This window comes from Gymnogyps californianus, chromosome 19 (genome assembly GCF_018139145.2).
Source record: "Gymnogyps californianus isolate 813 chromosome 19, ASM1813914v2, whole genome shotgun sequence".
In the NCBI taxonomy this organism is placed as follows: Eukaryota; Metazoa; Chordata; class Aves; order Accipitriformes; family Cathartidae; genus Gymnogyps; species Gymnogyps californianus.
In genome coordinates this window covers 7,693,921-7,718,827 of record NC_059489.1, presented here as the reverse complement: position 1 = coordinate 7,718,827, position 24,907 = coordinate 7,693,921, and the positions used below count along the sequence as shown (strand labels likewise).

General features: G+C 42.6%; 1 protein-coding gene across 1 annotated transcript in view; it reads left to right on the top strand.

The window, feature by feature from the left end:
- The first annotated feature begins 302 nt into the window (after positions 1 to 302).
- The window catches only part of GRB2 (growth factor receptor bound protein 2), a 61,689-nt gene continuing 37,084 nt past the window's right edge, over positions 303 to 24,907 (top strand). Inside the window, exons 1-3 of the mRNA XM_050908675.1 lie at positions 303 to 422; positions 542 to 651; positions 14,767 to 15,007. Coding sequence (XP_050764632.1) covers positions 14,930 to 15,007 — 78 coding nt within the window. The 5' untranslated portion in view covers positions 303 to 422; positions 542 to 651; positions 14,767 to 14,929. The remainder of the gene's footprint in view (positions 423 to 541; positions 652 to 14,766; positions 15,008 to 24,907) is intronic.

Here is a 24,907-nt window from a genome sequence, read left to right as displayed (position 1 = left end):
GCAAGCGGGACGCCACGGTGCTGGGGACCCGCGGTGGCGCTTCGGGGCGGCCTCAAGAAGCCGGTGTCTGGTTGGTGAGATCCCGCGCGGCCACCCGTATGCCGCGCGGTGATTGGCTTGGCCAGGGTGGCGCGCGAAGCCGAGCATCCGCCCTGGCGGCAGGTCGGGGCTAGCCCTGAGGGGAGCCTGAGCGGGGCAGCGCGCCGTGAGGAGCGGCTACTCAGCCCCGGCGGCAGCGCTGAGCCGGACGGCCGGCGGAGCGGCGATCCCCCTGGCCCCGCTGCTGCCGGGATGCCGTCGGAGGGACGGTGCTGAGGGGCAGTGAAGTGACTCGGGGGTGAAGGGAATGCGCGAGGGGATGGAGAGAGCCCAAGAGCGGCCTGTGGCCTAAGGCTCCAGCCCCTTGGCAAAGGCAGGCCGTGGTGGGTGCCCCAGTCAAGGGGGGATGAGGGAGAAGGGGTGTCCCTTTGCCAGGGCTGTGCCTCTGCAAGGGGAGGGTGACACCTGCAGATCTCCCTCTGAAAAGCCGCTTTTACCGTAGAGCAACCAACTGACGGGAAGTCTCAAAGGAGCCATGAGGTGAATGCACACGCTGGGTGCCGGATGCACAGGAAGCCATGGTGGGAACGAGCACACAAACGTACCAAGCCGGTAATCTAACGAGCAATCTAAGCTACTGCAGAATCTGGAAAGGAAATCAGAGGTGGGAGGCAGAGATGGCCCACTTCTCTGCTTCTGTGTAAAGAGATTAGGGTTTTGTCTTGTGAATTCGTAGTGGACTGGCTAAATTGAAAAGATGCATGTCCCTTAGTTTTAATTCCCTTCCTGTTCCTGTAATTCATTGCAGAGCTTGTATTATCCCAGGTTGTGATGCGACAGTTCCCATGTGAGATTATTCTTTAGAAAACTGATGTTCATTAGTGTGCTAAACTACAGATGCCAAAGCCTGGTGCAGTTGTTTGCAATTTTACGGCAATAAATTGTACAAAGAACTTAAGCTCTGCACTGTTTTCCCTGCAGATGCAGTTTTGGACGAGAATGTAGTATTTTGGGAGTGTACTCAATGCTCCTTTGAGACAGTCTACTTTCACAGTGTCTGGATACATACAAAGTGCAGGAGTTCTACAAGTGTGATTTCAGCTCTCTTAAATGCAATCTAAATGTTAGTGAGGAGAATGAAGGCCACAAAACTGGTTTTCCTGAGCTGCTTGTTACCCAGAATAATTCCCTAGAATCAGTTAACAAAAAAACCCCCCACAACTCTAATATGCTTGAGTGACACTGTAAGTGGTTTTGGTGTCTTAGAAGGAAATAAAATGGCAGGTCTGGGGAATTTTATGGTGTAATTTAGAGACAGTACGAGGAAGGGGAAGAGGATAAATGTGTTACTGGAATTGTAATAACATAAGATCATGAGTTGTGCTTAGTGCTGCACGAGCATCTCGTTAGTTCCTCTTTAGATTGTTCCACCCCCAATAAAATCTACTTAATTAGTAGAGGGTTTTAAGTAAAAGGTCAGAGTAAAGATACATCTTGAACAGAGATCCGGAGTCTGGATTATTTTGCCTCTGACACTGATTCCCTGTGGGTCTTGAACAAGCCACTAATAAAACCTGTTTTCACTCACAAGTATGCTGTGTATAGAATTTCTGTCAATGAGACGTGCAGTTATAGGGGCTGATAGACTGGACCTTTAACCTATTTGTGCCTTTCTTTTCTCCTTGGTAAATCTGATGTAACTGTTCACCTCAGAGTGATTTAGGGACCTAGTGCTTGTAGAGTGTGTTGAGATTAAGTGAAAAATGTTATCAAAATGCATTATTACAAGCGTGGTTGGAAGAGCAGAAACACCTTTGAATTGGACAATGTTGCTATAAATTCAGAAATAGGACAGGTATCCAGAGAGCACTTTTCCCATGTATTCTAGTACTAGATGACAAAGAGAAAACTCAAAAGGCAAATGCTGTGAAGTAAAGAGGCACTAAACTGGTATGATTTTTGGATCTGAGAACTTTAGTGTACAGACCTGTTATACAAGAAAGTGCTCAGTCTTATGTCAAGTCATCATCCTCTCTATTTTTTAATATTACGGAATTATGAATGAATGGTCTAAAGGTAAACAAGATAATGTTACTTCTGGATGTTTATAGTACTGTAATATTCTGGTATAGAAAGCTTAGCTTGGTCAATTTTGCCTGCAAATTAAGATCACTTCCCATACTTGCTTCAAAATAGCTATTAAAACTATTCCTTGGGTGCTTTTTTCCACATCCTTGTACTTCTTGGAATTGTTTCACTATGTAAAGGCCTCCTATATCATTTTGGTAGGAAGTGAGTTTACAGAAATTAAACAGCTACTGCAAACCTATGTGTATAGTCTGAAAATGCTTAATTTCATGCTCACCGTGTCTTCAGCGCAGGGATATACTGTCTCCTCTTGGGACCACAACATATGGGCAGAGACATGGCTCAGTTTGCAGTAAGCTTCCGCCTCTGAATGGCTTGCAGTGCCTGACAGATCCAAGGGAACTATTTGACCTCCCTGCATGTGCCTTTCAGTCAGTCCTCATCAGTGTGCTGCTGCGGGTAGAGCAGACATGAAAATTTGAGTAGGACCACTTTAAAGCAGGTATTGTATGCAAAAAAATCTTTCTTTGCCTTTTTTTTTTTTTTTTTTTTTTTTTAAATTAAGCTCTCTGGCAAGATGTTGAAGTTGCATTTTAATCAATATTTGATGAGTAGCTTTTCTGAACAGTAGTGCAAAATAATTTAAAAATTAATTAAATCGGTGAGAAAATTTTGTATTGTTTAGAAAAGGCAATTGCTGTATGTCTGATTCTCCCACCTCTTTGCACATTTCATGACAGATGCTAGGAATTGACCATATTTCTAATCTGTGTGTAGTGATAAGAGGAATTAAAAGGGGAAGATTGATACAAAAGCTGTCTGAGTCTTAAAAATTAAAAGCAGTAGTTGAGTTGACCAACACCTCTACCAAAGCTGAAGGGAAGATAGTATTTCATTTTAGCTGAATGATATTACTTCTCAGCTCCTGTGTATTGTTTAATAAATAAGGGAGATGCACATAATTCAATGTCTAATTATAAAAAATGAGACGTTACATTCCTCAAAAGAGAGAGATTCTGCCTTTTAGTAATAAACAGCATCTGCTTTGTTTTTCTCCAAACTGAAAGGTAATTGAACTGACAATTCCAAGCTGTCCTGAAAATGACAGATGACTGAATTGGGAGTAGGAAGAAAGCAGAAGCCCTTTTGTACTAAAGAAAGGGAGATGGCACACTATAGTTGGATCTGGTTCCCTTTTACAGATTTCTTTCAGAGCTTAAGCAGCACTGGGTGACCCCAGCCAACTCATTTTATTGTTTAATTTCTTAATGTCAGCAATGGCTATTACAGTTCCCAGGTAGAGAAGCATTTCCTACATAGTAATTTTTGCAACAATCTTCTCCTTTCTTCTCTTTGTGACCATAGAAACACATGTGGTACGGAAGAGAATCTGCTTTTATTACATTCTTCCTAGCTCACTCAGCTTTACTGTAAGACTCATGGGTGGTTTTGTTTTGGACCTTTTTTCTGCTAGTTTTGAGGCTAAGCTAACTTTTCTTGTCTCCTGGTCTATAAAAGTCAGAACAGTCCCTGTTTGTCTCACATGGTGATTAAGCTGCTTCACAAGTGCTCTTGAGATCTGTAATGAGTAAAATTGTGAAGCTGCTTTGGCAGATCAGCTGATCTGTCTGGGTCACAAGCACCAACACTTATTTGCTGCACTTGGACAGATTCACAGAAACAGACAGTTGTGGTAACGTTTCAATATGTATGCGAGAAAGCTGGAGCAGAGCATTAGGAGGGTTTCTGAACAGGGAGAGCTGCCTGATGGTTGCAGCAAGGCTCAGAAGTCAAGAACTATGAATTTTGTTCCTAATGCTGTTGAACATTGTGCCGTTAGTTTATTATATGGCTTTGGGCAAGCCCTCTATGACTCTCTTTCCCCGTTTGCAGAATATGGATATTTATATTGTATATATGTGTATACATCTATTATATCGCTTTGATATTGTTGCCTTTATCACTAACACAAAGTTGCAAACTAAAATGAAACTAAGTAGTCAATATACAGCAAAGTAGTTACCCAATCCATTCACCATCCTGCTCTCTAAAGAATAGACACAGAAAACACATTTGGGCAGGTTTTTTTCCTTAGCTTTGCTGCCTGATTCTCTAATTTGTACTGTCACACAATGTTCCAGATACAGGCATGTGGGGAAATCCCATATCTAGGCCGGAAGCCTAGATCTTGAATTAAGGTTTTAGAGAAACTCTAGTAATACCAGTTAAGTCTTGTAGACTCCATCAATGGGCCAAGCTTGTTTGGTGACCATTTTAATACTTAATTATGAATGAAGGGGATTTGTTGCCTCTTCTGTCTATAAGTAGTATCTGCAGGTCTGTTGCTTGTGGCCTGACTTTAAGACTAGCACCTAGATGCTAGGTTTTCTCAAGGTATTTAGCATCTTCCTAGAGCAGGTCATACTCATTGCTCTTTTGTTGCATCAGGCTTGTTTGGTGAAGCAACTTCCGCTCCAAAACCAACTCAAATATCTAGTAAATGGAATAGGTTTGGATTTTATGGCTAATGTCCCTGGCTTGGTTATTACACTGAGGCCAACACGGGTTGATGTGAGAAGAAAAAGGCAAGAAGGTAATGTTCATGCAACGAATATCAACAGCCCCATTCCCAGCATTCCCTCTTTGCTGTGCCTGCATTCCTGGCATTCCCCTATTTGCCGCACCCACTTTATTCCTGCACATCTCAGAGAGAGGTATATAGCAAGTCAGTTCCCCTACAGCTGTCAGAACAGTCTTATGGCATTAAATTTTCAGCTTGCAAGAAAATTGATCAGGGCTATCTTGAGTTATCTACATCTCTTCTACATTCCCCATAGCAGATTGTCTGAATTGTTTTCTATGGGAGGATGCTTTCTGTCTTGGGTCATACATCAGGCTGCTTATATACAACTCGGACAACACATACAGTGTTATGCTACGTGAACTGCAGCAATATAATGCAGAATCACAATGTGAAATTTTGAGCATCTTCAGATGTGTTGAGCCAGTCAGGGTTTTGCTTTTAAAAAGATCACTACAATTCTTTGAAATCAGGAAATGCATCAGAGGAAGAAAGGTGCATATTGGCAATGTATTTTATTACAATTATTGTGCCAGATGCCATTAAAAAAAAATCATTGCAACAGACACCAAGTTCCTTAAATTGGCAGTTGTGTATTGTAGTTCATGACGATAGCAGATTCTCATGTCTGATGAGAATGGGCTTAGGAACAAATGTGAAGACTATAGGAAGGATGAAGTGAGACATCTTGGAGAGCTCTAGTAGGAAAGCTTCCTCTGCCTGTGGTTCAGCAGACATAGGCTGAAGCACGTGGAATATAGGGTTAAGCCACATCGTTGTAAAGAAATTGCTTACATTTCAGAAGTTTGTCAAGAAGGTGACCTGCCTGTGAAACACCAGTGCTGATGAAACAAGGACTTACTCAAGGCCAGAGGTTCCTTCTGTTAGAGCTGGGATGTGATGTCAGATTCCAGCAACCACCAAGCAGTTCCTACTCATGCTCAAGGGAATTACACCCACCCCATTTTATCTTTGATACTGACAGTATCTAAAGTACTCAGATGTTCGATTTTTTCCTCTTGATTGATTAGAAGCCTTAAAGAATTTGGCCTCATGCAACTTTGCATCAAGTTAACATCTACAAATTAAGGATCACTTTTGTTCTCCACTCAAGCCTGGATTTTTCTGGTTTTAGCCTCTGCTCCACCTGAGAGATATGATCGCTTTCTGGGCTCTTTCTGTGTCTTGTGCTATCACCAGAAAGATTCTGCTGTACTTAAATTTGCTCACAATGCACACAGAACATAGAGACCACACTAGCTCATTCTTTCATTACTGTGTCAGTTCACAAGCTTTTAACTTGTTTGCTAATAGAGAGAACAGATACAACTCAAAGCCAGAGCAAATATTTTCTGACTATGAACCCTCTCTAAGTTCAATAGCTCTCCCAATAGTTCCTAGTTGCTCTTTTGTTTGAGGCAGAGGCCCCTGGGCTCCAATTTAAGCTCTGACGCTTAGTTTTCAAAACCACCTTTGAAGTTCCATGTGTTGATGCTCTCAGCAAGTGGGAGTGAGAGGTCACTTCTTTATTCCTTTGAATGAAAAGAAACAGTCTAGAATATCTTCCTGGTTAGCATTTAGTTTCTTGCATCAGCCCTACAAGGAAGTACATTTACTGCATACAGTAGTACTAAGATGGTGACAAAAATTAGGAACGTGTACATAGTATCTCTTAATACATGCCAGAGTTGCTCGCCTGGAGAAGCAGTATGTTATGACAACATATGCTAAGTTCAGGCATTTGCTGTGACAACACTAGAAAAAGTCAGTCTTTAGATGACATACAGTGGGAGTTCTGAGTCCTAATAATGTAAAATTTTCCACAGTAATTAAATTCCATTGCAAGGACACAGATATTAATGGAGCATAGTTTAAAGACTGTGTCAAGATAAGGCGCATATTATCACTATGATCTGTCTTCAGTAACATTTGCACTAACATAACTGCTGTTACTACTGTTAAACTTCATGTCATCAGTAACTACTGTCTTTAGTCAGTAACACGGTATTAATATGAATATTCCAAGCAGCAATTTTAAACCTTGAGTGGCTGCTTACACAAAAATACTGTTTTTTAACAAATATTCCTCTGATCTATTGCTAGCAAAAAACATACATTTATTTCCCCAGACTGCTCAGAGAAGTTTAAAAGGTATCCAAAAGAAATGTCAGACACCAAGATTTTTCTTACCCTTAGTACTTCTTAAAATACTCAGAGCTAATTTTAGATTATATTTTATCACCACAAACTGTCATAGAAAATTCAAGCTATTCCTAGACTACAGAAAACATTTGAAATTGATCCTCTAGCAAAACAATGTCTCTGTTGCCTTTTTCACCCTTGCTTACAGCTATGCCAGGATTTCAGCTTTTGCTGTAGTGAAGCTGCACTGTATTTGCACAGTAAGTTGTGTATTTTTCTAAAGCATTAACTTGTTTGCAAGCTGGGGGAACATTCTACATTAACTGGTTTGCAAGCAAGTATATCTCAGCAGCTCCTTTATCAGGAATATCGTTCTGTAACACTTTGATCTCTGCTATTTCTAAAATTTGTTGCTTGTTTGATTTTCTAGGACTGCCCTTTTAAAGTTGGGCAGCTGCTGCCTCTTAAAGTAGCTATCATTCAACTGGCAGCTGTTAGCCCTATCTGGCTTTTCAAGTCCAGCTAAAAGTAGGTGCTATAACTTTTCTGAGAAGATGTTATTTAACTTATAGAAGGCTTACTAAGAACTTCTAAATCCTCATTTTGAGGTCATACATGAAACCAGAGATTCTGTAAGCCTGTTCTAGGAACAAGTACTGGGGAATTGAGGGATCTTGGAATCTAGCTCTGATTTCATCAGTCTTTGTGTCATCCTAGATGAATCACTTCTCCGTCCTCAGAAAGAACATCTGAAACATTTGTAGCATCCTCACCTCCTATAGCTCTTTTTCTCCACCCTTTCCAATTTTTCAATGAAGTATTGGGAGAATTCACACCTTCCCCCAACACCCAAATCTGGGAATAAGTTAAAACCCCTGAAGTACAATGCTAGTAGGAGGAGAAAATGATCTTGCTAAGGGTTTAAACCACAAATTTCATCCAAAAATAACCTCTCAGGAATCTTTATCAAGCTGCTTAAGCATTTAGAATGAGATTGTCAGCAGGCAATGTTTGCAGAACATGGTTTGTAAGCCAAATTGTATAAGGTAGCAGTATATATTCTGATGTTTTTCTAATCTTAGTATGGATGAAACCATGACAGCCCCCCTGCACAGTGCAGCCGGGGAGATCAACCAGTGTGGTGGTTTACTTAAAAAAAGAAAGTGGGTTTAACTGGAGGCTAAAAATATGCATATCTCATAAAACAAAATAACAATTATCTATGCCTAAATTCGATGTAGTCTTGAACCCCAACCTTGGTCCGGAATTTACATGAGCCCAGATGTGAATTCTGCAGCTTATGTCTTGGTACTGTGGTACTTGCTGAGCTTAGACCCCACATTCCTAATCTCAGCATCTTTTGGGGGGGGGGGGAGGGGAGTGGGGAGCAACCTATCAAAAAAAAAAAAAAAAAGAAAAAAAGTAACCCCTATAGTTGGCTCATCCTTCCAGGAGAGCAGGAGTACAGTTGTAGAAAGCCTCTAGTTCAGAAACTAGCTTTCCTCTCTAGAGCCAGAGGAAAGCTTTTTTTATTCAGTGGCTTTATCGAGGAATTGAGGCCTGATGTTTACCTAAGCAACTGTTTTACTGTATGTTGTAATTAGAGACTTTTCAAGCTAAAAGAATGTTAGGAGGGTCATATAGTTAAACCCTGGAATTAGTCGCCTGTGCAATCTGAGTTTTGCCCTCTGTGCATATTTTAATTACAATGTGTGATCACACTGTTGTGCTTTTTCCTACAGCATGGGTGCCTTAATCAGTGCTCAGAAGGGATGGTAGTTGTGAAGTAATGGCTCTACTAGGTGTATTCTTTGCTCTCAGAGTTCCGTGAGCGGTCCCACACCCCTCAGTGCCCGCTCAAACACTGCGTGGACAAGCTAGGCTTTAGCGCTGGCGTGGAGTTTTCCCTGGTAGTTACAGGTAGCTTCTGAATTAATTCCTCCTTGCTAGCTCCGTGGTGTGCTAGACTGCCCTGTCTTACAGACAAGGGGAGGCACAGATAAATTAGGCAAATACTTTGCACAAACCCTGAGTGGTTTCGCCTCCGGAAACCTGTACTCATGGCCTTCTCCCCCGGGGGATTAATGTAGTCTCAATATTGCACGGCCCGTACTGCTGCGATGCTCGGGAGGGCTCGGTACCTCGGCTGCTGCCTCTTCCCTCTCCTCCCCGCTCGCTTCTACGCAAATCCCGCGGCGAGGCCGGCCGTGGGGCGCGGTGCCCGGGGCGGGCCGGCCTCGGGGCAGCTGCCCGCCGGCTGCGGGCTGGGCAGCCCCGGCCCGGGCGCTGTGCCTTCCCCGCGGCTGCCGCTGCGCATGCGCGGGGAGCGCCCGCCCTCCTCTCGAGGTGGCGAGCGCGCAGGCGCTTCTCCCGCGGTGGGCGGGGCGCGATCGCGAAGGACGGCTGACAGGGCCGTTCTCGCGAGAATTGCTGCGGGAACGGCGGCGGCGGAGCAGGCGGCGGCGCGGCGGGCGGGGGGGGCGCCGCGGGACGGGGCCGTAGCGGCAGCCGAGGCGGCGCTGGAGGGGCGGCCGGGCCGCGTGGGGCCGGGCAGGCGGCGAGGACCCTCGGGCGGGGCGGCGCCCCCCAGCGCTGCGCGGTGAGTCAAGGGGGTGTGTATGGAGGGCGGGCATCGGGCCGCCGACCCCCCCCCCCCCCCCCCCCCCCCCCCGCCCCAGCCGCCGCCCCGGTGCGGCGCGGGGAAGGCCCTTCCCGGCGGAGCCCCGGCTCCCCTGCCCACCGCGGGCCTTGCCGGGGCGGGGGGGGACGACACGCTGAGCCCCGGCGGCGGGCGTCCCGCGGTGCCGCGGCCTGGGCCCGTGGGGTGTTCCGCCTCTCCCCGCCGTGCTGCGCAGGAGTCGCCTCAGCGCTGTCCCCGCGCCCCGGGGCTGTGGGCCTGCGTCCCGGCGGGCCCCGACCTTCCTGGGGCGCTGGGCGCTTCTCGGGGGTGCGGGCTCTGCGGAGCAGGGCTGGCCGCGGGGCGGGTGGGGGTTGGAATAAGGTCCTGTGCTGTAGAGGTGTTATCTGCTAGGCGAGGTTCCCTAGCTCTCCGTACTTGGGTCCCCCAGACGGGTTTTGGTCTTGGGTCACTTTCCTCTTTGCCGTACGTCTGTGGAGTGTTGGCTGGTGGCAGTTCTTGGGGCTTATTTTTAATATTCCCCGGAAGAGTTCCATAACTTCAGGCTGCTTCCAGAGGTTAAAAGGTTGTGAATACCCTGTAGGCAGGTTAACATCCATACCTTTCTTTCTCCGAAGACCTTTTGGGTCATGCTTCAAACATGAGATTCTGTGATAGAGAAAGACATTTTTCTCTTAGCCTCTCCTTTCTCTTCTGAACTTCCTGCTTGAGATTCAGTGTTGGTTTTGTGGGATAACGTTTAACTTGCCAATATAGTTTGAAATAATCTGTAGAAGACAAGGATGCAGTCTTGTTAACTCCCACAACATCTGACTCAGACATCTCTTTTATAACCTAAAGAGAAAAATATTCTGTAGCACAGTTAATAACTGGGAGAGCAATTCATAGATAAATACAGTGTTTAGGGAAGTTCATTCCTTATTTTAAAAATTATTAAATGCCTGTGGTCAAGGGCCAGAATTTGAAGGGTCACAGATTGTTAATCTTCAAACAGTGTTGTTTGTAATCCATTTCTGTGCAAACTATGGATATTGAGAATTTGTGCCAAAAAAAGACCTTTCAATTATTATCATCTGTTATGATGGTTAAGTCATGTAGTGTTTTAAGTATTTCATAATGCCAGGCAAGCTTGTAACATTTAAAGCTGCTTTATACAGTTTAAAATAAGAAAAAAAAAAAAGGCAATAAATAAATTTTGGCAGAGGTAAAGTTTTCTATTACCTGATAAAATTATTTCATCTGATAAATATTATCTGTGCTTTGCGCTGTAGCTTAGTTTTGTAAGTGATATCTTGAGTTGTCCTCTGACAAGATGTGCTTAAGAAAGTTGAAATGTATTAAGCTAGTAGATCATGAGTATCACTTATGACCCTGAATGTTCTGGGTTTTATGTGTTGATAATTTAACTTATATTTTACCTCATTTGTTTATTATGTTATACTTCCTTATTTGGCTAATTTGAATTAGTGCTCTGCCCTCACGATTTTTTCTTTCTATTCTTTTGTCTAGAGCCTGACACTTAACATTTCTACATGTCTTCCAGATGATGTATCCACACATTTTTCTTTCCACCACCCTCAGTAATGTTTTGTCCTATAACAGCTGATGAAGCTTAGGATCTGATTCTTTGCAAAATCTTCCACTGAATGTATCTTCTTTCTTCCCTTGCTTTGGATTTTCTAAACTGTCTGTTCTTCTATTCCTGCCCGTATTGCTTTTCAGAAGAACAGTAAAACAGTGGAAAGAGAACAATGAGAAAGCTCTCACATGCAACAAAAAATGCTGTTTGTAAGAGCAGTTTAAAAAGCCTACCTTTGCCTGTGTGTTTTTTGAAATAGCTGTTGAAAAGAACGTGAGAATTGTTTCCTGTTGGCTACAACAGGGAGGTTTGTATTTATAATTACTTATATTCCATCCTGAGCTGCAGCACTGTATTGCTAATAAGAATTTACTGTTAGCAGCATCTGCTGCCTATTCTTCATCTCCCCCCTCCCAGATATTTTAAGAGCAAGAGAAGTGTCTTGCTCCAAATCACAGTAAGGCGAGAGGTGAAAAACATACCGATATTCTGAGAAATCTTAGTAATTTCTCTAGTAAGATAATCTGATAATTCTTGTAATGTGTATTCATTGTATTCATATTTTGACTGTTACTGATTCATACCTATCTTACTCCATTTGAAGTCTGTGGAGCTGGGGTACACTATAGTAGTTGCAACGTGTCCTGTTTCAGTGCTGTCTGCCTAAAGCAAATACCTACAGCTGTGCTCTCAGTGGGCAGAGACCTAGCACAAGCTACTTCCCCAGTAAGGTTATTTTTTCCCTTGTTGTGCAGTTGGTTTGTTTGCATTTTAGTAATTCTGTGGCTGACTGTCTATAAGAACTTATTTAATAAGATTAGTGAACAGCAAATGCTTTCTAAGTGACTTTAAGGGAATTGATGTTCTAAGTTTACCTTTTCTGTTATTTGCTGTGTAAGTATCTTGGCTCAATATTTTCAAAGCTTTCCCCTAATTTTCATATAACTTTTGTGCCTAAACTTCAGCTACACTTTTGCCTAAAGTCATGATGGTTAAAGTTTTGTTCTACACTGCAGCTGTTGTTAGTAGCATTACATAGAAACATCACTCTTTTATATGCTGACCATATATATGATGGTGGTAGTAATACGAATGCATGTTTAAAGAAAATTGCGTGATGAATCTCTTTCATCTTGAATTGTGCTGGAAAATTTCACAACATTGTACTACTGCTAAGCTCAGGGAAATGCCGGTATAGTTCTTGGAAATGCTGCATCAGTTTCTCTAAGAAAGTTGGTGTATTAACTCCTTCAGTTAAAAAAAAAAAATTCTTAGATGCTAATGCAGTACTAGGTAGCAATACTTGTGTACCCCAAAGAAAGGAACATTTACCAATTGGCAGTAATTTCTTTCTTTAAATGTGTCTTGAGCCTATGATGTATTCTTTAAGTTGTACAACTTGCTGTTATATTCTTAGGTTTGGAACTCTAGGGTTTTCAAGCAGTGTTCCCTTGGCTGATGGTGTTTGCATGCCCATATAATGGTACACATCTTCCAATCTAGCATTGTGCTGTTTGAAACACCAAAATGTTGCTGCCAGTAATATTTATCCTTTAAGAAGGAATAGAAACCGGTGATGTTTACCATGAAACATGCAGGACATGTAGACAGTATGCTTGAACAAATGTTTGCATTTCCCATTGCTTCATACACAATCATTCATGTTGCTCCTTAATATTGCTATAATAGCAGAAAATTATAAATACCATCAGTTAAAAAAACCAAAGAGGCCAGGTTAGAAAGCTGAAGAGATGGTGAACCGAACACAATAGAGGCTGGCAAGGCGAAAATGTTCCCGGCAAAGGAAAGTTACTGTTACTGTTTGCATGAGTATGCTAGTACAGTGTAGAAGACTGACATCAGACAGACAGATACTTTTTCATCAGCATTGAAACTAAAATTAAGTGTTTTAGAATCATCAAAATGTAGCTAAGATGAGACGCTTTTTGGGTTTAATTATGTGTGTTGGTCAAAGCATCCAGTATGTTTATTTCCAATAGCTGCAGTAGCACAGGCAGATTGTTCAGTTGTGATCTTCATGGCTGCTGACAGCTTTGTCAGGCTCACTGACGTTTCAGTAATGCTGTGTAGGAGTACCAAAGAAAATCCCAAGCCCTGTCGACATGGGAAGTTCACTAAGCTGGTCTTTTCTTGACCAAGGTAAATCCTGTAAATACCTCTTCTCATTCTGCCAGTTTCCTGTGATAGAAATCTCAGTTGGGGTGTTTGCCTCGAGCTTCATTATTTATGGGGAGCTGAAGGTTGGGCAAACACAGGACTCATGGAATATAAGTATGTTAATTGCTGAACTGCATTTATGTAAGGCAGGTTTTTCTCCGAAATGAGAAAATACTATTGCCATCTGCTGCCTTTGCAGATAGCAGGGCTCTTTCTGGGCCATAACCACAGAGACTGAATTAGCAGGTGCGTGGGTTCACTGGAGTTTGTCAGATCTCTTCTGTCTCGAATTGTCATTGACAAGTACCAGCTCTCTGCTGGGTCTTCAGAGGGGTATTCATGATGGTTTTTAACTTATCTTACTTGACTTTTTTCTGATCCCTTACCTTCTCTGCTATCAAATGTAGCTGGAGTTAGATTAAATCCTTCCTATTCTAACCTGAGATCAAGACTTCAGCCTTTTCAATGGTTTCAGTGTGTCTGTATATGCCTTGCCAGGTTTGATGTCATTTCTTCTCTGGGCCCATAAGAGATACACAAACTTGCTAATTTTCATGCTGTGCTTATGAAGATTTTTTAACATGTGCTGCTGTTCAAGATGCTGGAATTTCAGGATGGTTGCTTTTACGTTATAGTGAGCCCAAACTTTTGTCTCTATGTGATACTATTTTAGGACGATTTTTGATAGGCGTTTCAAGTCCAAGAAAGTCCTGTTATAGAGGACGCACAGAAGTATTCTCTGCGTTGTCTAACTCACTGTATCTAAATTGATATGAGCTGTATGCGTGGAGAAAAACAAATTCCTGGTGTAAGCTGCGTCTCCAGACTGGTCTTTCCCAGTGCAGCACGTGGGGGAGAGGAGTGCATCGCCCTTTCACAGCCGCCTGTCTCCATCGTGGGCTGGAGCGGATGGAGTTTAGTTCTGTGTCCCGTGAGCGGAGATGTCCAGCCCTGGCAGTGCGGAGGGCGGGCAGCGCCCAGCCGCTCGGCCCGGTCCCGGTGCTCTCCGCCTGTGCCCGGCGGTAGGGCTTGTCTCGCCGTGTCCTCCCGCCTGTTACGTCTCGCTGTAATTAAAATTGCGAGGAGCGGGTGGCTTCCCGTGAGAGGCGGTCCCGCTGCCAGGCGGGAGAGGGGAGGACCTGCCCTCCCGGAGCTAGGCAGGCTGCCCGGGGCGGTGAAGCGGCGCCGGCGGCGGGCCCTGCCCGCCCGGCTCCCCCCGCGGGCAGCGGGGCGCTGCTGCCGCCGCCCCGGGGCGAGGGCCGGCGGCTGCCGCGGGGCGGGCAGCTCCCTCCTGGCGGGCCGGTGCCGGCCGCGGTGCCGCCTCCCCCCCGGGGCCGTCGGGGCGGCCATTGGCCGCGGGACGTGTCACTCGGGCGAGCCGGGCCTGGGCGAGCGGCGGCGGGAGGAAGCGGCGGCCGCGCCGCGCCGGGCGGAGGGAGCGGCTCTGGGCGCGGCCCCGGCCATCGATCCGTGCCACTTCCCCTAATGGCCCGTCTCTTCCTCCTCCTCCCCCTCCCCTAGGGCGGATCGTCCCCCGGCCTCCCTGTATGTGAGAGACGGGGCCGGCGTCTCGGACGGAGCCGGGCCGCGGGAGGGCTGAGCCGGGAGCCGCCGCGGGAGGAGCGGAGGCTTCGGGGAGCGCTTCCTTCCCACCGCCCGCACCGCCGTGCGCGGCAGCCCCAGCATGGAAGCCATCGCCAAGTACGACTTCAAAGCCACCGCGGATGACGAGCTGAGCTTCAAACGGGGGGATATCCTTAAGGTAAGTGGAGGGTGAGGGCCCGGGAGTTCCCTCTTTCGCCCTGGGCTTTTCAGCTTCCCTCCGGAGTCTCTTCCTGTCCGTCAGACCTGACCCTCTTTTGCGTCCCCAGAGAACGCCATCTCCTTTTATTAGGGTACCTCAAGATTTCCTCAATCCCAGTCTGCCCTCTTTAAGAGCAGGAGAGGCTGTTTCATTTCTGTGTTAAGCATGCATCCCAAAGTCTCTCATTTCTCTCTTCTAAGATTGTAATATTTGAGAACTTAGTCATAAACATGGTAAACAAATAAGCAGAAGTACAGTATAATCTCTACACTGAATTCCCTTCTATGAGAGGAAACCCCTTAAAGTAATCAAGATCAATCTAGTATTCCTTTCCTTTGCCTCCTGCCCAGGATTCCAATATCAAAGAACAGTGATTAGATTGTTTCTGAGTAGCTAATCTTTTAGCATCAGGCTGTCAAATATTGGTGCTGAGTTTTATCTTCAGTCCTGATGAACCTGAGTGATAAGCTTGTGGCTGAATATTTAATGGATCTGTGCAGATGTAAGTGGATGTTGGAGTGCATTAGAGGAATTTTGGTCTATAGTTCTTTCAACATATCAAAGGCTTTTTAGGCTTCATCTTGGCTATATTAAAGGAATTTGAAAAATATTTGAATTTCTAAAACTTTATTTAAAAAAAACTGGACACACAGAACAAGCCCAAAATTTTATTTTGGAGGGGACCAAAATATAAAAATCCATGGTGATTTGGCCTCAGTGCAGCATAGCTCTGAGCTTTGTTGCTTCCAAGTAACAAGAGCCATATTGCAGAATGTTTTAATGGAGTTTCATTGAAAGTCAGTATTTCTCCATAGATGTATAAGATGGGCTTTACCTTCCTAGTGTGGTGTATTTAGTATTAAAGTATTTTAAGCTGCTTCTTTCTAAAAAGCTTTGAGTAGAAACTGTTTTGAGATGTTCCTATCCTGCAGATGTAAGGCTGTAACTTTGTGTATGCTGACAAATCAAGTCCTACAGACCTCAGTGGGATTACTCATCTGCTCAAAATTTTTGCCAGGGAAGGGCTTGATTTGAACTACTATTTTAAGATAAGTTGGAAAAAACAACCTCTACATGTAAACTTAATATGTGTCTTTTATAGCTGATAGTTCAATAACATAACTGTGGCTTTGTTAAAAGTGCAGTGATACTGTGTGGTCATCAACAGATGAAGGTGGTGAAAATGTATCCTGCTTTGAGACTGTTAACTTTTAAAGTAATTGCATCTGTATATATCCTACACATCCCTGGCCCATAACTGGCCTAAAAATGCCTGTTAGACCTGTACACCTCAATTCCAGTGTTGATGTAAATTATCAGAATATTTCCTTTTGCTGTTTTTAAACATTCAAGACTGTCAGAATTTTAGAAGTCTTCTGTGATAACCTTGCATTTATTTTTCTTAATCTGTGCTGTATTCTTCTATTTTGGGTTACTACTAGCTACCCTCAGCTTTTATATAGTATTTGAAGTAGAGCACAGCTGAAGTCAGCTTGTAGAAAATGCTGAACAGGAAGGAAAAATTAAGTGTAATGAAATATACTTTATTATAAAGTGTATTCGTAATTATTTTCATCTAGTTTGGTATAGAAGTTTGCTGAATTACGTGAAAAAATGTCTTGTAAAATTTGTATTTAAAAATATTTTCTTCTATAAGAATTAAAGGAAAAATAAATTTTTTTAGACTTTTGAAAGTTTAGTCTGTGCTAAAACTCTTTACAACTGCGCACAGTGGCTGATAGTAAGAAGTTCTTGAGTCCTAGCCACTTGATGTCATCCCATAGATAAAAATTTTGTCACAATAATAGAAACATGGTGGTATGTATGCTGTTACACTACATTAATCACTGTATTTTTCCTAGAATACAGAGAGATATTTTCCTACTCTACACAAAACTTAGGCTGAACACTTCCTCAAAGCGTTGATGAACAGTTCTTCAAACTGTATTTCCTTTCAGCTCATATTCTGAAAATGCTTACAAATTTAAGTATTTACTTCATAGATGAGTAAACTGAGTCACAGAAATAGTAAATTGCTCAAGATTATCACTAAAGTTAGTGGAAACTCCCAAGAGTTTCAGGAGTCCTTCTTCAGCACATAGTTGAGATGAGTTCTGTGCAGCACGGTAAGGTTCACTCTCTAAAGCTGGCAAATTTCAGACAAATAAGCCAAAACCAATTAGAATTGTTACAGTTCACTTTACTCAAACTGACAAACTTCTGTGGCGCTTTGTCATTTTGAAAGTCTGGTTCACTTCAAATGTGTTTGAAGTTGTGGAAATCAATTTCCGTCAGACATGCCAGATCTGTTTTGTTAGTGCTTTGCTCGTGACTGAGAAATCTCAGGGTATCCCGTTCATGTGCCTCGTGTGATCTGTCTTATTCATCAGCTCAATCCTGCTGCTCTCGAATGAACTGGGAAGAGAAATAAACTTGTAACATGTTGGATGCACCTGCACGCTTTGCTCTTCAAATATCCCTTGCTGAGGCGCACACATAACTTGACGTGTAGTGAAAACATCTTTAAATCTAGCTATTAGGCACCTCTCTTGATGCACCTCCAGAAAGTCGAGTTAGTTTGGCGTACATGATGATGGCGAAGGATTGTTTCATAGTGAAATGTTATGCCTTGGCCACGCTAAGGAAAGAACAAAATCTCCGACACTTTAATTCCCACTCCTTGGAAGTTCATGTTTGTCTTTGTGGGGAGAGAAGGCAAAGATGCACACTGACTCCCTCTGATTTCAGCAGATAACTTGCCTATGATGTCATCGTGCCATTACTGCTGCATACCAACATATTTGGGACTTGATTGAATAGCGTTTGAACCATAGCCATTAAGCTGGTTGTTAGTAATCTTGTGGCTGGTTTCCAAAAGTGAGTGAAGATAGTTGACCTTGGGCTTGCAATTGTAAAACAGCTGAGTGAAGAGGAAAAGTGCTTGGCCTTTTCTTTTGTGGATACTGTATGGTAAAAGCTGCTTCTATGATTTTTGTAACCCTGGCAGTACACTGGATCCCCTTACCCTTTTGTCTAGTGGTTCTATAGCGGTGTGTGGTATTGCCATTCAGGAGACGCAAACTGATAGCTTTCTTGAAACTTTTGAAATATGCTAAATACTACTTGCTGAGCCTTTTCCAGAGAAAGGAAAGGTTGCTGTTTCCTTCTGTGTCTTCTGATTACAGTACAGTGCTGCAGCTCTCAAGATCACTGGTTCCTTTTGTGTACTGGTGGTTGCTTCACAAAAGCTTGTTGGTGACTGGCATCCTATTGGGGGTGTGAAGATAGCCTGTCCTGTTATTTAAAGAAGTAAAAAAAGGAAACCGAGAGATTTCTACTTGAAATTTTGATTTACTGTTTTTCACTTTGAATAGTTGATGGTTGCCATGATGCTTTTTCAGTGTTTTCCCCTTTCACTTGCTGTATTTATTGAAGTTGGGAGTAGTTAACTGCAGTCTCTGTCTATATTTGTAATTCAGGTTTTATGTCCCCAAAACCTATTGTATTTCTAGCGGCTTCTGGTTTTGTTGGCCTTTGTGCTAACTGGCAAGTATCCAGACCTAAAGTGTGCTAGTATTTGCTGGTGGTTTGGCAGGAGCTGGGGGGAAGGAGAGAAGAAAAATCATCGTTCTTTCTCTCATCTCATCATCATTTCTTTTCTCTATTCCTCCTACACCTAATCTGAAGTGTACAGTTAATACTATGGTGCTCTGATAACCATTTCTGCATGGTTAATACAGAAGCACTAAACATATTTATGAATATCTTGAATGTTAGAACTGTGGGGTTTTTTTAAAAACTATAGACCACTGCTCCATTTCCTCTTTCTCCTTCTTCTGCCATAGGGTTGGGGCATAGCTGGAAAGTGATCTTCTGAAGAACTGAGTAAGTTCCTGTTCCCAGTAGTTGTCAGCATAATTAATTCATGGGTACTTACAGATTGTTTTTATGAGTAAAATTATTCAGGTGGTGTTTTAAATAGAGGGCCATCATCTTTTATTTTGGGGTTTTCACTTTTGTGTGACACACAAACCAGCTTCCCTATATGCTAAAAGAAGGAATTCCTTGATAGGATTTTGATCGCTTGACAATTTCGTTCAGCTAAGTCAAGATTTTTTTTTTTTCCTACTCTGATGATACACTTGTCAGTCACCACAGGTTCTGTTCTTGTGATTGTTTGCCACCAAACTTATTTTCTTTCTGTCAGCCTTTAAGAGTGTCCTGGTTTCAGCTGGGACAGAGTTAATTTTCTTCCTAGTAGCTGTTATAGTGTTATGTTTTGGATTTAGTAGGAGAATAATGTTGATAACACACTGATGTTTTCAGTTGTTGCTAAGTAGTGTTTATACTAAGTCAAGGATTTTTCAGCTTCTCATGCCCAGCCAGCAAGAAGGCTGGAGGGGCACAAGAAGTTGGGAGGGGACACAGCCAGGACAGCTGACCCCAACTGGCCAAAGGGATATTCCATACCATATGACATCATGCCCAGTGTATAAACTGGGGGGAGTTGGCCAGGAGGGGCGGATCGCTGCTCGATAACTAACTGGGCATTGGTCAGCGAGTGGTGAGCAATTGCATTGTGCATCACTTGTTTTGTATATTCTAATTCTTTTAGTATTATTATTGTCTTATTATTATTATCATTATTTTCTTCCTTTTCTGTCCTATTAAGCTGTCTTTATCTCAACCCATGAGTTTTACTTTTTCCCAGTTCTCTCCCCCATCCCACTGGGTGGGGGGAGCGAGCGAGCGGCTGCATGGTGCTTAGTTGCTGGCTGGGGTTAAACCATGACAAAGAGGATTGAGTGTTTGCAAACAGTTGATGCTGAGATGGCATTTTCAGTTCCTGCATGAAAACCATTTTTCTGTGTCTGGATACAGTGAAAGAGTTTTGAAGAGAGGGAGGAGTATGATAAACAAGGGGAGCATGGTCTCCCTTCTCTTATTCCTCATCCCTTCTCTTTGACCTCACCTGCATTGGCTGTTATGTCATGATGTCTGTGCTAGAGAACAGAAATTCATGGCTTGCTGAAGAATAGTGCTAAGACTTTTCCTCTGTTTTGGGTGAAATTGTCTTCACTCTCATCCTTTCTCTCCCTTCCCTACCTCCTTTATCTTTCCCCATTTTTTGTAAGGAGATAGACTCATTGTGGTCTTCATGATTTTAATATGTGAGAAACAGTTTTCTGAATTAATGATTCAGGCAAATTGCAAGCACTGTGTGCTTTATAGTGAATTAGGTCAAATATTAGAACAGGTTGCCCAGAGAAGTTGTGGAATCCCCATCCTTGGAGATACCCAGACAAGTTCCTGAGCGCACTGATCTAATTAGACTTGTTTCAAGCAGGAGGGTGGATTGGGTGACTTCCAGAGGCCCTTCCAACCTACATTATTCTGTGACTTAGCTGTGAGTGGCAGCTCTTGTTATATGTGATGGTTGATTTCTCAAGGTGCACTTAGGTCATGTTCCTTGGCTGGCAGCCTTGAACGAAGATGATATTTGTCATCAATACGTGATCAATATTGCAGTCTAAGAAGACAAAACTGTCAGAAAATTACAGAGACTCAAAGACAAGTAGAGGTATCTTAAATGTAGTTGATCTGGAATCCTGGCAGTTGGAGATCTGTGTTACAAAGAGATGCTGCTACAAGAGGTTACATTCTTCTGGTCTACCTAACTATTCAATGCCTATGTTTTTAGTACAAACTTCTCAAATATTGTTCCTCTTATGTGTGATAGTAATCTGAAGGTGAGATGTGTTTTATTAGCCAACTTCTCTAGGCATCAGGGGGAGGGGTTGTGGGAAGGAACTGCCTAACCTCCACAAGGTGCATGTGCCCAAAAAAGAAAACACTCATGTTCTGTATTTGTAAAAGAGCCTGGACCTGCGTAGAGCAAGATTGCATTGCTGAAGGTGTCTCTGCAGAAGACACAAATATGGAGCATTCCAGACTGAAGGTGTAAAGCAGTGCTTGCAAGCAAGGAGTAAACACATTTCTCCTTAAAAACGGCATCTTTGTTTTTATTTAGTAGCTATTTGTGATGATTATTTAAACTTGTCACTGAAAGCAGAGAAAAATTAGCTATTGTGAGCTATGTGGTACCTGAAGCCTACTGGAGTTTTGAATGTCAAACAAGATGCTGATTAAAGCTAGCGGTCAGCTCAGCTAATTTTATTATATTGACTTAACATGTATTGCATTCTGTTACAACCAGGGGAAATGATGCTAATTTGAGGCTCCAGCTGCCTTTTGCCAATTTAATCGAAGTGCTATTGTTACAGCTTCTCTGCAAGGTCCAGCTTTTGATATGACTGGTGTAACAGACTTCTGAAAAGTGTTAGCAGAGACATATCAGCAAATCAAATTTTGGCTTGCTGAATTATTTATCTGCTTTGTTCAATATGCGTGTCAAACTGCAACCCATGTGATGTGCTTTTGTTTTTATTTACTGGCAACACAAAAGTGTCGTCTCTCCTCTTTGGTTCAGTGACATTTCTCTCGTGCTAACTGTGATGAGGGAATGTCTGAGAATTTCAGCTCAATAAAATCTGTTATTCTGAGGGACATCCCAGGTGTTAATGGACTAACTCTGATGTAGGGGTTTTTTTTAATGAAAATGGTAAAAGGTTGATCACAGTTGGGGGAAGAAAAGAGGGATTATGACTTTTAGTGGTATGTATAAAGGATTGAGAATGTCATAAATGTAGTATTCGTAGTTTTCCGGTTTCTGTGCAGAGCCCTGCTAATTGGGGGAGGAGGAGGGATCCTGTTTGTAGTGAAATTCAGACTTTTCTAATTTCTCACTGTAATCAATAAGGATCCAACTAAGTGAGGGGAGATAAGGAATCCAATTTGTCTGTACAGCTCAGCCTAACATAAGCAGTGAACTATATGAGCCCTTGATAAAATCCATTGTGCTCTAAAGTTGCCAGTGGCTGTATACCAGAAATCAATACCTGAAGCCTAAACCTCAGGAAAAAATGCACTGGGCAAAACTAATTCTATTTCTTTGAAAATGAAAGAAAATTAAGCATTAGTCCCCTAACAACACTGGAGCCAAAAATCTTATAATCTCACATTGAGCAAAATAGGGAATTTACCAAACCTGATGAATTTTACAATATAAATCTAAACTGGAAGAACTACTAAAGATAACGTTAGGACATTTTCACGATTGCTGTGAGACTAAATTGTATTAATTTAAGGCTATTACACTGATGATGCCAGATTTCAATACTTAAATTGCTGGTTACCTCTGAATTAAAACCTTTGCTAAATTGTTAGTAATTTTATTTATGTAGGTCTTGAAAGGTTTGAAAAATCAAAGCTAGTTCTAGAACCATAACAATAAACAACTTTTAAAAAATCCAAACACACACCCCTGCCCCCTCCCCCCACCCCCAAAGCACATTTAAAGCCATTCACATAATGGGCATCAGCAAAGGATTTGACAACATACATGAACTAGCTGAAATGAGTTTTGAGTTTTTCCTGCATGACTGTGTATGTAGCATCACATTTCTTCTGGTCTGTGGTGTTGAATTGCAGAATGTCCTTTCCAGGTTTGACAGCAGAGTGGTGTTAAAGCAATAAGCAGAACTGAGAGGGGTCTGTTGCGCCCCTCTGCACAGAGATTTACGGGTATGTCTGCACTGCGTAGTCGAGATGGGACTGTATCTTCTGTAGCTATGTCCAAGCTAACTTTCAGGTAGCTGGAGTAATGATAGCCACATTATGGGATTCAACATGATTTACAAAACTTACGTGGGACTCTGGATGCATACTTAGCCTGTGCTTAGTTCTGTGGTACAGGGTGTGTGATGCCTTAATGTCTGAGCTAGCTACTTTGGAGGTCTTAATTAGCAAGATGTGTAGGAAAGGATAAGCCTGTTTCCCTTCTTCCCCCCTGCCCTCACTCCCTGCTTTGAGTGCTGGTGGGATAGGTGCTAGCCAGAGAGATGAAGCTGTGACTTGTGAATGTAATGTCAGGTAGAAAAGTGACCGAGGAAATGCATTTGTTCTTGCTCTAATCTTACGGACTTAGAAATGGAGCTTTTGTGTAGTAATGCATTTCACTGGGGCACTAGCGAAAAGAGGCACTAGGTCTCAATGTTTTTTTATTTTTTACTTGCTTTATTTAGCATTTTGTTAGGAAAGCTGCCTTTGATCTCTATCATGTCCAGTTTTCTCTGAAAATTGTGTTAAATTCAAAATGCAAATGAGTAGGTGACTTGCATGCATTCTGCATTTCTGTGCAGATCAGCAAACTGATACTGCAGTAGTTTGATACACAAGTTCTTATCTGCAGCTTTATCCCACAGCAGTTCTTGCTCTTTCATTTCCTTTGCTGGCCCTGCAGTGGCAGTTAATGTTATCTCCCCAGCTGGGCAAACATCAGTGACTAGAATATACACAAGGAAGTAAAAATGTGGGTTTTAGATGCTTTGGGTCTTGGGAGAGACAGTAGGATAGGAGAATACTTTCTGTGATTTGGGGTTTGGTTGGGGTTTGGGTTTTTTTTTTCATTATCTACAATGTGGGGAATGCTGTATAAAGTTGTTCCTTTCCCTCAAATAGCGGTATCTGTTTAGATGGAACAGCAACATTGTTGATCTCAATCTGTCAAGCTTCAGGCTGCACTTTGTCACCTTCTAGGCTCATGCCCTGTTGCTGAGTATTTAAAGCACTGCTCATGAGTGGCACATGCCTTCAACTTTGAAGTCATCTTCTAACACCTCATAGGAGTAGATGTTCAAATGGAATAGAAAAACGGTTGTGAAGCAGACGGTCTGCGGTGGAGCCTGAACTTGTTCCCATGTCTTATATGCATGATTGGTGCCACCATCTGACAACTCAAGTGAGAATTGGTTTAACAAACTTCAGAATGTGTTTTTTTCATGGTGACATGTGCTAAACACATGGGGTTGTACAGCTGAGCTCTAATAGAGCAAAAAGTGAACTGACAGTCTCCAAAACTGCTCATGATAATTATTTTTAGGATATTTATTATATTCCTGAAACCCAGATGCTACTCTACAATACTTCCTGATTAGTTACTAGATGCATCTGAAATTTGCATTTTAAATGGTTGTGTTCATAATTTTCCTCAGCCTGTATTTCTCTCTTTACTAAAAGAATAGTGTTTTTTCTATAGGTCCTAAATAAAAGCCCATTTTAAAAATATCTTAAATGTCTTGAAGAGCCTAAGAGGCTTTTTTTTCTCCTTAAGGAATGATTGCTCACTTGAGTTTCTGTACCTGATCTTGGATCCTTTTGTCTCCAATTGTTTGAGGTTGTGAAAACAAATAGACAGTCCTGTTACTGAAGATTCATCAGTTGTTTTTTTGATCCTGTGGGGGCTGGTCAGGATGGTGACTGGAATAAGGCAAAAGTTAGGACAGCTATTTTTTTCTAGGAAGTAGATTGTCAGCCTCTGTAGAGTAATTAATTTATAGTTGTGATGTTCAAACATTACTGACCTTTATAAATAAAATACAGAAAGAGAATACTTAACAGAGTAGATTTATTCTGTTTGTACCTGCTGAATTTAGCTTCTTTGCATGCGTTCATGTCAGCATGCACGCTTTGTCGTGAACTGCATGTTGGCTCCACTGCAGCTGGACCTCCTGCAGAGAGCAGAAAGCGTTTTTTTCAGTTCAGCTGAACTGTAATTATACTGTTAGTCTCTAAAACCTCTTATTTAAATAATTTGTCTCTGGAATTCATGCTTTCTACATTGAGCCAACCTACTTCTTGCTCTAACTTGTACTAAAACTCTACAGGTTTACATGTGGAGGAAAATAAAAAGTGCTGCTGTTATGCAAAACTGTTTCCTTTGGGAGGAAAGGGGGGAAT